Source organism: Erythrolamprus reginae, chromosome 5 (assembly GCF_031021105.1).
Source record: "Erythrolamprus reginae isolate rEryReg1 chromosome 5, rEryReg1.hap1, whole genome shotgun sequence".
NCBI classification, from domain to species: Eukaryota; Metazoa; Chordata; class Lepidosauria; order Squamata; family Dipsadidae; genus Erythrolamprus; species Erythrolamprus reginae.
The window spans coordinates 76,509,021-76,522,880 of NC_091954.1; the positions used below are offsets into that span (position 1 = coordinate 76,509,021).

At 37.6% G+C, this 13,860-nt stretch overlaps 1 protein-coding gene across 2 annotated transcripts in view; it reads right to left on the reverse strand.

Annotated features, from left to right (window-relative positions):
* FARP2 (FERM, ARH/RhoGEF and pleckstrin domain protein 2) overlaps nt 1-13,860 on the reverse strand; it is an 81,165-nt gene that overhangs the window by 45,645 nt on the left and 21,660 nt on the right. The window contains exons 6-13 of one of the 2 annotated variants that reach the window (XM_070753220.1): nt 13,375-13,472; nt 12,859-12,973; nt 9,545-9,692; nt 8,770-8,865; nt 6,632-6,795; nt 6,404-6,472; nt 4,944-5,001; nt 1,005-1,257 (exon numbers count right to left, since the gene is read on the reverse strand). In XM_070753220.1, the coding sequence (XP_070609321.1) occupies nt 1,005-1,257; nt 4,944-5,001; nt 6,404-6,472; nt 6,632-6,795; nt 8,770-8,865; nt 9,545-9,692; nt 12,859-12,973; nt 13,375-13,472 (1,001 nt within the window). Of the gene's footprint in view, nt 1-809; nt 1,258-4,943; nt 5,002-6,403; nt 6,473-6,631; nt 6,796-8,769; nt 8,866-9,544; nt 9,693-12,858; nt 12,974-13,374; nt 13,473-13,860 lie in introns of both variants that reach the window. The other variant, XM_070753219.1, reaches the window with a different exon arrangement.

A 13,860-nucleotide genomic window follows, 5' to 3' on the forward strand; every position in this document is an offset into this window, starting at 1 on the left:
TCCCAAATATTAATGGTTTGTGCATGGGTTTTCTGACTTATCTTCTTTAGTGAGATTTTTGAGATTATTCTGAAAATCAAGAGAGAAATTCTCTACTGAAGCCTGAGCGAAAGGATTGCTAAAAAAGAGGTTTATATCTAATGGGGGTGCAGATTCTGAATCCCATGAATCATCAGAACTACTGGAGTCTTCTGTAGTGGTAGGTGGGTAGCTCAGCTGTTCTAACTGGTCAATAATGTCAGTGAACTGAAGAGCAGAGCTTGATTCAGAACGAACTGAATAGGCTGGAAAATTCACCATAGAACTAGCTTCAGACTGATTAGCAGAGCTGTAAGTATGCATAAACGGTGCGCCATTTAATGTTAAATTGTTGAGAGAGCTGCTTTCAGACTGGTTATTAATCAGTGAACTAGTTTCAGAAGGACTCAGGAGACTTTGCATTCTGCTTGCCTGCGCTTTAACTTCAAATAATTCCGAGGTATCTGATGGCTGCTGATTTCCATTGAAATCACTATCTCCTTCAAATTCAAATTCATCATCCACATTCATATCTACTGCTTCAATTGAATATCTATCAGGACTTGAGTGAGAGGATAGCATATTCTGTTGCAAAATTTCTTTAGTTAAAGTAGGTGAATTTGAGAGACACTTGGAAAGACTCGAGTCCTTTAAATCTAGGCCATCATATAAGTAAGAGAAAGCTTCAGAGCCTCCAGCAAAAAATGAAATTTCAGCTGGATCATCATCAATGAACTCCTCTGAAACATGAAGCTGAGAACTAACCAGCTTTACAAGAGGGGCATCCCTACCTTGAAGTTGACGCTGTTTACCAGCAATGACCATGCTTGTGGTAAAATCATCATCATCATCATCATCATTGTCATTGTTGTAAGTTATCCTGCCTTCTTTGCTATATTTGTCTACTGCTATTTCTAAAGCACAATGATTCTCAACATCAGAACAAATGGGGCTGTAGTTTTCTTCAACATTACAAATCCCAACACCTTGGAATGACTGGAGGTTTGGTGATGCAGGCTGTTGTACCACTTTCTTCCCAGTTTCTTCTGATATTATACTATTTCCTTCTGCTGACAAGCTCCCTCCATGCGACATTCTGGGTTCCAAAAAGAAAGAATTGCTTTCTGTCAAAGAGGACAAGCTGGCAATGTTTGAAGGTAATAAATTATCCATTTGGAAGGAGGCATATGTGCATGCATTAGATGCTGGGATTCTTAACCCCTCTGTAAAGGAGATACTCTGGAGAGAAAAGAAAATTTATTATTAGATTAATTATTCCACCATGAATCTAAGAAGATCAAACACAAAATATATAAATTAGATTAGGAACTTATTTTCTAAGATCATGAATCACGAACCCCAGTGACCGGTTAGGTCCCACAGAGTTGGCCTTCTCCGGGTCCTGTCGACTAAACGACGTCATTTGGCGGGACCCAGGAGAAGAGCCTTTTCTGTGGCGGCCCCGACCCTCTGGAACCAGCTCCTCCCAGATATCAGAGTTGCCCCCACCCTCCTTGCCTTTTGCAAGCTCCTTAAAACCCACCTCTGTCATCAGGCATTGGGGAACTGACATTTTTTTCCCTTCCCCCTAGGCTTATAGAATTTATACATGGTATGCTTGTTTGTATGATTGGTCTCTTAAATTGGGGTTTTTAGATTATTTTTTAATATTAGATTTGTTACATTGTCTTTTTTATTGTTGTTAGCTGCCCCGAGTCTTCGGAGAGGGGCGGCATACAAATCAATCAATCAATCAATCAATCAATCAATCAAATAAATAAATAAATATGTAAACCTCAAAAGCAAAAAAAATTTTTTTTTATATTTGCTCTATTTCCAGGTTTTAGCAGCCCATTCTATTTTTGTTATAATGCATAGAAATATAAAAGCTGAATGTCTTCTTTAATTAGGAAAGATATGTGACTTTTACATTACTATCCAAATGGTAATGCGATCAAATATTTGGGTTCTTAGTGTTCTTTGAGCCTGGTTGCTTTTCTGCAAACTTAGCACGTAACATTATCAATGCACAGTAAAGTGATATTTGTTGGTTGTTTATATGGCAGCTCACCCTTCCAAATTTCTTGATGTAATTATAAAACCAACCACACATAAAGAGATGCTATTTTATTTCTGAATGTCTTGAAAGACTTGCCTATTTTCATGGGAATGGGAGTTAAAAGAGTGAGTCCATACTACCGGTATAGTGTGATAGCCCCTTCATATTTTAATTCATTGTGAAACATATTTTATGCAGTATTTATATTTTAAATTTTTTTGTCACCCAGAATTACATTAATAAGAAAGAAAAATATACATGGTAAAAATGGCATGAATTGATCCGTAATAAAAACCAAATATAACAGTGTATATACAGTGGGGGGAAAAGTATTTAGTTAGACACCAATTGTGCAAGTTCTCCCACTTAAAAAGATGAGAGAGGCCTGTAATTGACATCATAGGTAGACTTCAACCATGAGAGACAACATGAGAAAACACATCCAGAAAATCACATTGTCTGATTTTTAACGAATTTATTTCCAAATTATGGTGGAAATAGCCTGTTTCCCAACTTCTGGTGGGCCCAGTAGGCTTGTGTTTTGCCCTCTCCAGGCTCCAAAAGCTTCCCTGGAGCTGGGGGAGGGCAAAAACACTCTCCCACATCCTCCTGGAGGCTCTCTGGAAGCCAAAAACACCCTCCCAGAGCCTCTGTGCGAGCCAAAAATCAGCTGGGCAGCACATACATATACGTTGGAGCTGAGGTAGGGCAACGGCTCAAGTGCCAGCAGATATGGCTCCATGTGCCACCTGTGGCCCCCGTGCCATAGGTTCACCATCATTGCTCTATGACATACAGGTAGTCCTCGCCTTATGACCCAAACTGAGCCCCAAATTTCTCTTGCTAAGCAAGACATTTGTTGTCATTTTTTGACTTTTCTTGCCATAATTGTTAAGTGAATCATTACAGTTCTTAAGTTAGTAACATTGGTTGTTAAGTGATTCTGGCTTCCCTATTGACTTTGCTTGTCAGGTGGTTGCAAAAGGTGATCACATGATCCAGGGAGCCTGCAATCATCATAAATATGAGACAGTTGCTAAGCATCTGAATTTTGATCACATTACCATGGAGATACTGCAATGGACAATCACTACATGATTGTTCAAAGTTACAACATGAGCTGTTGTAAGTCAAGGTCTATTTATACAATATTGTTTTTGTAACTTTAGTAAATGACTGTTCTACTGGCTTTTCATACTATATATAACTACAGCTAACTTCTGTACTTTTATTGTAAGGTTATACTGGTGGAAATACTCATGTATTGACTTGGTGAAGACAAAGAGGTTGGTGAAGTCAAAGGACTCTACAGGCAGAAAAAAATTATAGGTGTAAAACTGAGGGTTGTTTAGGAAATCTGGTCTACAGAACAATGTAGAAAACAAGTTTCTTTCAACCCACATCTATCAATTTTCTGATAAATGCCTACATGTTGGCAAATATAGTAGGAGAGGTTACAGTTTGCAAATCAAGTAATAGTAGATTATTATAAGAACAGTAATAGCTGGCTTGCAAATACTTTTCATAAATGATCTGCATCTCTGAAGTTGTGTATGTGCAATGTAAATACACATGTGTATGTGTTTATGCATGTGCACAAATCATACCATTTTCACACCAACCAGGGATAGTGATTTCATTGAGAAATAGCCAGAAATTCTTACTTAAAGCATGCAAAGTTATGAGTCGGAGACAAATCAGAATGGATTACTCAGTGCTTTTGGTATTCCAAGCCAGGGCACTTATGTGTGTCACCACTGAGAGTGATATATTTTCAGAACTGGATAGAGCTGCTATTTCCTTTTTCTGTCACAACTGTACTTTAACATGTTATCTATAGATCTAAATTGACTTTCTTTTTCAATACTACTTAATTTGTTGAAATTAGGATCTTGCATACAATCTTTTATTAATTTGATAAATCTATGTCCCAGCTATTTTAAATGGATTTTAGGTATTTTAAGTGTCTGGTACGTGTTCATTAAATGTTTCCTTTGTATAGATGTCACCTTATTTGGACCCTTTTAAGGAGCAAAACACAGATTATTACGTTGATTTTATGACTGGGAAGTGAAAGATAATCTCAAATGATTAAATGAATTCATCCAGTGTTAATGATGCAGCTTTAAAGGAATATTTGATGGTGGTCAGAGTAGTCTTTAACTAAGAGAGGTTCTCTGTTGAAAATCAGCAGCTCTTCCAATTTAACAAATACACTTCCATTCAAGGCCTAACTGGAAATCTATGCTAGCTCTGAATTCTGAACCTGAGAGATAAAATCAGTAATTATATGACTATGCTAACTATATTCCAGCAATCACACACATCTACATTCCTATCAGAAATTACACTTATTGAAAAGTTTAATTATGCAAGATCTTTAAAAAAATTATACTGGTAATACCTGTCCCTCATTAATTAAATTCCTTATCGAAGAGAGATAATATCCAATATTTAGTATAACAACTTGAACAAATCCCACAGTTCCATCCATTTATATTTTGCTGATAGGTTTAAACAGTACATCCTTTTTGCAACCTCCATAGCAAAGATGAAACTAAGACCTGGTTGTGGCAGGGACATATTTAGCATGGGGGAAATTGACAGAAAAAACTTGAATCTTCTTGCTGTCCAGACAATCCTATTTTGTAGTTTTTTAACCAACTACATTTTGGTTAATATAATACAGAGAGATATAAAGTACATTAATAAAATTATATAAGATACATAATGCAAAATTACCTAATACTATTTGCAGAAGTTAAAAAAAAGACAATGCATATTTTAAATTTAAGAAGCATCAAGTGATTTTCATAATCTTTTAAATCATGAAACTCTACTTAAACAGGTTAATTTCAAGACTAACCTGTTTGGGTGCATCAGGACTCAAGGTGTGAGCAGACATTCTAGTTTTGCTATGCCTCCTGTAAGCAAAGAAGTTGATACATGCAAGTGAGAAATAATTCAAGCTCTCATTCCGCTGTATACAAGCTTAAAAAGTAATTATTTTACAAGAGATTATCGCTCATGATGATTTACTGTGTAAAAATATGAAGCTCAGAACTTTCTCTTTCTACATTCATAATTTAACTTCCTTAAAAAAGTTGTTTACAAATTAGAATTGCAATATTCAAAATATGAAATATACAATGAATATAAAAGTTATTACTTTTTATATAAAGTAAATGCAATTTAAAAATATCTAAAATAACATTGCTTAAGAAAAAACATTAAAGCCATCTAAAGCCTACATATAATTAAGCAAAAATGGGGACAATCTGACTTGCTTAGAGAATTCTTTAGATCTAATTTTATCTCCTTTTCCCATCATGCTAACTCTGTTGGTGGTTCAACACACAACCACCACCTCTGAAGTTTAGACCACCAAATATCAATATGGAGGAAAACAATGACACTGACAAAGCAGACCTCCAACCTACCTGTCCAGCAATTAAAATCATTCCTTCCAGTTCCACATTCTGAAAAGATTCAGTCAAATCATATAGAATGTAGATTCCTAAACAGCCCATATTCTAATTATATTTCAGGGAACTGTAGATTATGAAGTTTCTTTCTTGATTTTAGATACACCAATCATAATATTCATACAACTTCAAAGATGATAGACATTTTAAAATTGTCTAACTTAATATTTTAGCATTAAAATATATATTAATCATGTAGCAGACCTGGAATTAAATTTTCCAGGTAAACATCGCAAAGTACAAAATGGGAAATCTGGAATCATTTTTATTAGTCAAAGTAGCAATGAGCTTGAAGGACTAATAGTCTGCCTTTGCATATTACAATTTCATATGTTTACTGATACCCAATACAACTCTTTTTTCTATTGGAGATGAGATAGGGCCCAAATTTACTTCTACACCAACAAGGGATTAAGAGATTAGGACATGCGATTCTAAGCATCACAAATACTACTCTACAAAAGAGATGACCATTTGCTGTGATTATTGCAATAATGAACAAATATATTATGAAGAATAACTGTAAGATATTCCTTCAACTGACATCTACAGTGAAAGTGTTTAAATCAATCAATTAAAATTTAGCAACTAATTATAATTCTATCCTTCCTAAATCCAATTATCCAAATAATTTCACTAAATTTAGTGAATCTTGAATTTAAAAAGATCAAGTTGTTGCTAAAATATGAAAACTACAACTTAAAGATATTGGGGGAGGAAATCAAATTAATTGTGCAGTAATAAACCAATTCTAAATATAAATAGTAGAATGCTATGGACACATAAGACATATTCCAAACTAGTAACAGTTTGCTGATTTACAGTATAAATAGCTTATTACCTTTCATAAGGAATTTTCTTCAACCCACTGTCTCTAACATAATCCACCAATTGTTTTTGTGTTCGTCCACTGTAAAGCAATATTTTAAAAATCTCATGAGAACCATATTTAAACCCGTGCTTTTAATTTCTGTAGTAATCAGATTCTAAATTTTTAGAATAAAAAAGAGGGGGGGGGAGCTTTCTTGAATGCCTTTTTTGGAACAAAAGAAAATGAGTTATATCATACCTGTATCTGAAAGATGATCCTCGGCTGAAGAAGACTGGTTTTGGTTTTGGTTTGGGTTGATCAGATAACCTAAAGAATGTGTGATACTCAACACATATCTTCCAGAGGTTCTTGCACTCATCTCTACCTCCCAAAAGAAATTCCAGAGTATCCTGATATGGACCCTAGAATTATAAAATAAACAAGGCTCAAGCAGTCAAGACAGATTTAATGGTACTCTATGTGGCTTAATGCAGATTTAAACTACACATGGGTAGCCATTAATTTATCATCATGAAAGGTAAGAGAGAGAATAATTTAAACCAGTGTTTCCCAACCTTGGCAACTTGAAGATATCTGGACTTCAACTCCCAGAATTCCCCAGCCAGCATTTGCTGGCTGGGGAATTCTGGGAGTTGAAGTCCAAATATCTTCAAGTTGCCAAGGTTGGGAAACACTGGTTTAAACAGTTCTTGCTAGAAATAAGTTAGTGCACAGCTCTTTCTCTAAAATACTATGGTGATTTGGATGGAAAATAGAAACTGCACCAAGTGTTTAAACAAAATTCATCTGGAGACAATCATTCATCAAATAAATGAATACCAACAGGAGTAAAATAAAAGTCATTACTAGATTTAAAGAAGTTACTAGTCACAGCATTTTTAGGATACTACTACTACTTGCTAATACATGCAACACTATAAAAGGGTTAAACATAGGACTTTAGTTTGGAAGATCCCTAAGCCTGAAAAGTTCCAATAAGGATTAAACCAGTGTCTCCTATTGCTAATACAGTATAATATGGACAGCTATTTCCATTTGCTCCAAAACCTCCATACACACGTGTCAGTGGCAAAAATTTGTAGTGTTTCAGGTAATAAGGCTAATAGCTATTCAGCATCAATTGAAAGGACAATCTTTGAAATACTATAATGTTTTTCCAAGTATCAATAATATAATTACAGATCAAATGTTCACTACTTCAATCTCACTGCTCGACCAGTGAGCAACGTTTTTTTCCATTTACATGAAAAATTGCTACATGAAACATGCTACTTTAAAATATCATTTGAAGAAAACTACAAGAAATTCTGGTGTTTATAGATAGATAATATCCTTGCACAAGACGTAAATGTTGAGAACAGATATAAAATTCCTCCATTATTTTTTTCTAAGATAGAATAATTTCAAAAAGAATTATTTCCATTAGATAGATCTGATTCTGTATTTGTTATGTTAGCATTCAGGAGGAAATGGACCTAAAGTATGATGAAATAGGAAAGTTTTAATAATTTTTTTCAGAATACTGTATTAGAAGGGGAAAGAGTTTCTTGAGCTTTCAGAAGCAAGAATGTTTTATATTAGGGAGACAATTACAGAACTAATTATTGGCTCTTGTATTTTATTTTTATTTATTTATTTGTTTGTTTTTGTCAAGTACATATTGGTATTATACAAAGATATAACAATGTTTATACAGTGTTCCCTCAATTTTCGCAGGGGATGCGTTCCGAGACCGCCCGCAAAAGTCAAATTTCCGCGAAGTAGAGATGCAGAAGTAAATACATTATTTTTGGCTATGAACAGTGTCACAAGCCTTCCCTTAACACTTTAAACCCCTAAAGTGCAATTTCCCATTCCCTTAGCAACCATTTAGATCATTACTCACCATGTTTATTTATTAAACTTTATTAAAAAAAAATATTTATTAAAGGCAGATGAAAGTTTGGTGATGACATATGACGTCATCGGGCAGGAAAAAACGTGGTATGGGGGAAAACCCGCAAAGTATTTTTTAATTAATATTTTTGAAAAACCATGGTATAGACTTTTCGCGAAGTTCGAACACGCGAAAATCGAGGGAACACTGTATACATAATACTAGTAAGAGAGAAACATTAGGACAGGGGCAGAAGGCATGCTGGTGTACTTATGTATGCCCCTTACTAACCTCTTAGGAATCGGGAGAGGAATGCATTGTTATGTGTATATACCAGACATGACTGGTTTTAGAATATCAGCATTTACAAAAGAAATGTTGTGTCCTCAAATTATAAGTGGAACCCATCTTTGTATCCCTAAATATAATGTCACAGAAATAACAGCTCGTACTTAAACTCAACATAAAATCATAGAAAAGATATAATGATAGTACTTACATGAACTTCTGGATGAAGCTTGATAAGAAATCGTTTTCTCTTGAAGCTTATTTTTCGGATTTTGGACCAGTTGAAAGTATTGATTTTTATATTGCCCTATGTTAAATGCAATATGTAACAAGTGAAGAAATATACATAGTACAGGATTTAAATACATTTCTCAGACTCCCTCTTTGAGGGAGACGGGTGGTTCAGAAATGCAAAAAGTAAATAAAATATATAAATAAAATACACATAGAACAGGATTTAAACATATATTATCAGAGATTATTATTTTTAGCAGAACTGTTAAAAGAAATATTTATTATTTTCTCCTCAATTGTAAGAACAAGATTCTACAGGACTTTAATAATAAAAAAAGACTTTAGACAGAAATAAGGTTCAGATACTACGGTTATTGTGAACTCTCTTGAATCAGATCATTTTAATTATACTAGTCAGCATGTCATAATCAATTTTTTAAAAAAATCTTTAAAAAGATTCCTTTTTTAAACATATCATAATTACTAGCACAGCACAAAGTGCTACTTCAGCTTGAAACCATCAGCATTGGCAAACTGAAGGGAAATGAACTGTATGGACCCCAAATGAAGAGTTCTTTGATTAATCGTTTGTATTTATTTAGCAAAAATAAGTTTAATCTGCCTCAGGATGTTAGAAAGAATTGTAAAAGTAAATTCTAATTTCTTACTCAGAAAAGGTGACAAGCTCTTGACCCTTAAGATTAAACTTAGAAAAATATTTTAAAAATATATGCTTAAAATTACTTTCTTACCTGGAAAACCAATACACCCATGTTTGAAACAGCCAGATTAATTTTTGTCCCTTCGCGATCACATGCCAAGTGATATCTCATGCCATACATCTCTAATTTCCGACCTATTTCAAGCACCTGGAAGTCTGATTCAGCAGGAGTTTCTCCCCTTTAGTAATACAAATAAAATGAAAATACAGAAGTTATTGATGAGTTTATCGCACTCTGAATATTTGTGAAAATGGGGCGGTTTAAGGCAACCAAATGGAAATACTCCTTCCTTACAAGCAGCCACGTGGACTTTACCAAGTCAAAGGGGGAACTAACCTAATAACAGCATATAAAAATAACTTGAAAATGATGTCCTTTATTAACTAATTTTATTTAGTATCTGGAGTTCAATTTACAATCAGTTGGGGAAAAATTGACTAAGGCTAATAAATACTCGCACAATAATAATTCATACTATTCATGGATGGAAGAATTTTTTTGTTTTTCAGTACCATGATCAATGGTATTACAATCTGCTGAAAGATCAAGCAATGAAGTTCTCTATATTTTCTTATAAAATTTTATTCATTTATTTATTTATTGGATTTGTATGCCGCCCCTCTCCGTAGATTCGGGGCGGCTAACAACAGTAATAAAATAGCATATAACAATCCAATACTAAAACAACTAAAAAACCCTTATTGTAAAACCAAACATACATACAAACATACCATGCATAAATTGTAAAGGCCTAGGGGGAAAGAATACAGTGATCCCCCGGTTATTGCGTCCCCGACCATTGCGAACAGGGTAATTCGCAATTTTTCAACCCGGAAGTCAAAACACCATCTACGCATGCGTGCCCTTTTTTTCTATGGGCACGCATGCGTAGATGGCGCCCGGCAGATCAGCTGCTGGGCGGCTTCCCTGGGTCTTCCCCCTCTTGCTGGCATCAGCGAGGAGTTTCCCCACCGCCCACGCAAACTCCTCGCTGCCGCTCGCCCGCCCTTCGCCTGCCCACGCCGTTCGCTCCCCCTCTTGGTGGCGGGAGGGCGAGAAGCCCTCCCCAGCACCCGCTCGCCCGCCCTTCGCCGCTCGCCCGCCCTTCGCCCTGGCCACTTCTTCCCAGCGGAGAAATTCCAGCCCCCACCTGGTCCCGCCCGATCCTCCTCCCTGAGGCAGCTCGCCCTCCCATGGCCGCTTCCTCCACCCTCCATCGCAAGCCCTCGCCACCGCAGCCAAAGCGCGCTGCGATCTTCAAGCCCGGCTCCTTTCGGCCCAGCATCCCGGGCCAAGCAGCTGCCTTCCGTGACTGAGCCTGGCTCGCCCGGAAGATCGTAGCGCGTGTTGGCTGCAGCGGCAGCGACATTGCTGCCGGCTTGGCTTCGCTCGCCGCTGCAGCCAACGCGCGCTACGATCTTCCGGGCCAGCCAGGCTCAGCGGATCAAGCCCGGCTCCTCTCGGCCCAGCATCCCGGGCCAAGCGGCTGCCTTCCGTCACTGAGCCTGGCTGGCCCGGAAGATCGTAGCGCAGCGGCGAGCGAAGCCAAGCAGGCGCGCCGTTCTCCGCTGACTCCTAAAGTGGGGAAGTTCGCCAGGAGTCAGCGGAGAACGGCGCAACTGTTTTAAAATGATCGGAGCTTTCCAATGAGTCCCGAAGACAAACGGCAAACTTCCGCGTTTGTCTTCGGGACTCATTGGAAAGCCGCGCGGGTGTTTTAAAACATCCCCGCCGACATGGGGGGCTCGCTAGCACCCCCCCGAACCCCCAACCCAGGTTAGGGGGGTGCTAGCGAGCCCACCATGTCGGTGGCGACGTTTTAAAACACCCGCGCCGCCCCCAATCTTCGGCTCCTCGCTAGCGCTGCGGAAGTAAAAACACCATCTGCACATGCGCAGATGGTGTTTTTACTTCCGCAGCGCTACTTCGCGAAAACCCGCTCGTTGCGGGGGGTCCTGGAACGGAACCCTCGCAACGAGCTGGGGATCACTGTATCTCAGTTCCCCCATGCCTGATGGCAGAGGTGGGTTTTAAGGAACGTATGAAAGGCGAGGAGGGTGGGGGCAATTCTAATCTCTGCGGAGGGGGGGTTGGTTCCAGAGGGCCGGAGCCGCCACAGAGAAGGCTCTTCCCCTGGGCCCCGCCAAACGACATTGTTTAGTTGATGGGACCCGGAGAAGGCCCACTCTGTGGGACCTAACTGGTCGCTGGGATTCGTGCAACAGAAGGTGGTCCCTGAGATAATCTGGTCCGGTGCCATGAAGGGCTTTATAAGTCATAACCAACCCTTTGAATTGTGACCGGAAAATGATCGGCAACCAATGCAGACTGCGGAGTGTTGGTGTTACATGGGCATATTTGGGAAAGCCCATGATTGCTTTTGCAGCTGCATTCTGCACGATCTGAAATTTCCGAACACTTTTCAAAGATAGCCTCATAGAGCATTACAGTAGTCGAGCCTCGAGGTGATGAGGGCATGACTGACTGTGAACAGTGACTCCCGATCCAGATAGGGCCGCAACTGGTGCACCAGGCGAACCTGGGCAAACGCCCCTCTCGCCACAGCCAAAAGATGTTTCTCTAATGTGAGCTGTGGATCGAGGAGGACGCCTAAGTTGCGGACCCTCTCCCCAGGGTGATGGACAGACAGATGGAATTGTCCTTGGGAGGCAAAACCCACAGCCACAGCGTCTTATCAGGGTTGAGTTTGAGTCAACTATTAAGGCAATCAAAATGGATTTTTCCTCAGCATTAGGCCTGAACGTTGACTGAAAACAATCAAGGTAATTAGAATCCTCCCAGAACAATTTAACTCTGCCTCTTAAAAAGATGTTAAGTGGCTGGCCCAGGTCTATTCATGATAAAAACTTTGCAGAAAGTCAAATTCAAACTGTACTCAGTGAAAAAGAAAAAGGTACCATAAATAGAAAGCATGTAAATATTACTCAATCATAGGATTCCAGTCTGCACGAGCACAAGGAATTTTCACTTTTTTTTTGTTTTCAATATGGGATGTTTGGTGCTCTTGGAGCTTGCAGACATTTTATTACCCAGCTACATAACATCATCAATGTCAGAAGGATGGGGGTGACCTCTCTCTTATATATAAAGTTGCTTACCATGTGAGTGTTGATGAAAGTGTTCTTATTAATTCTTTGATTAGGCTGTTGTTTACTGTTCTATTGTCTATCTGAGTTGATACTTCTGACTGGGGTATTACTTACCGCTTGACTGTTGGTTTCCCATTAATTTTGCTTTCTTGGGTGTTGATTGCTGGCAAGGAGGGTTTTTTGGTCTTTAAAAAATGTTTTTTTAAACAAAAATCAGACAATAATTTTACTTACACATGCTTTCTGTGAAATGCAAGTATTTTTTCATACAGTCTTTCCTGGTTTGGAAAGTATTGGTTGTTTTTAAGATGTTCATGATCTCCTGATTCATCAAAATCTCCAATTTCCGCTGTGATATAACAGAAAATATATTCAAAACAAAATATTTCGCTATTTCAGATTATAAGTCTTTCAAACTCTTAGCAAATTATTCTTTTATGATATTTTACAAAAACTAATAATTTATTACAATTATCTTTATGTGCTGGCTTTTCTGAAAAAAAAAATAAAACTGTCAATTTTACAAATTTCATCCTAAAAATTGATTATTTGCTTTATGGTGTTTTTTTTTTTAGTTTGTTAAGTTTTAACCTCAGTTAACTGTTTGATTTCTTTTACTGTTTTGTATTTATTCTTATTGTATTTATACCGCTGTTGTAAGCCGCCCTGAGTCCTTCAGGATTGGGTGGCATAGAAATCGAATAAATAAATAAAATAAACAAATCCTATAAAAGAACATTTCATACTAACATTGTAGAAGATGAGATATGAGGAGTGCTGCTGTATTGTCATTACAGGTGAGGCCTTCCTCTGCCAGATCTCTCTTCATTTGCAGTGCAAAGAGATATCTAAAAAGAAAGTAACATGTCTGGTCATTTGAACTGCAGAACATAACATATTCTGGAAAGAAGGACACAATCTTATTTATTTATTTATTACTTAGATTTGTATGCCGCCCCTCTCCGAAGAATCTAGTAATAATCATAGCACACGCAGAAGACAATTAAGAGTGTGAGGATTGCAACAGGCCCGTTAGCAGCTGCTTACTCTTACTCTATGTCTCTGACATATAAGAATTACAGAGTTCCACATCATTTTAGCGACTATTACTTAACATTCTATTAGGCAATTTGGAAAATTTTAACATCAATTATAACAAGAGTGCAAAATTTGGCATGGATATATTTTAAGATAAGCAACATATTCAAGTGATGATTATTTGATTATATGCATCAA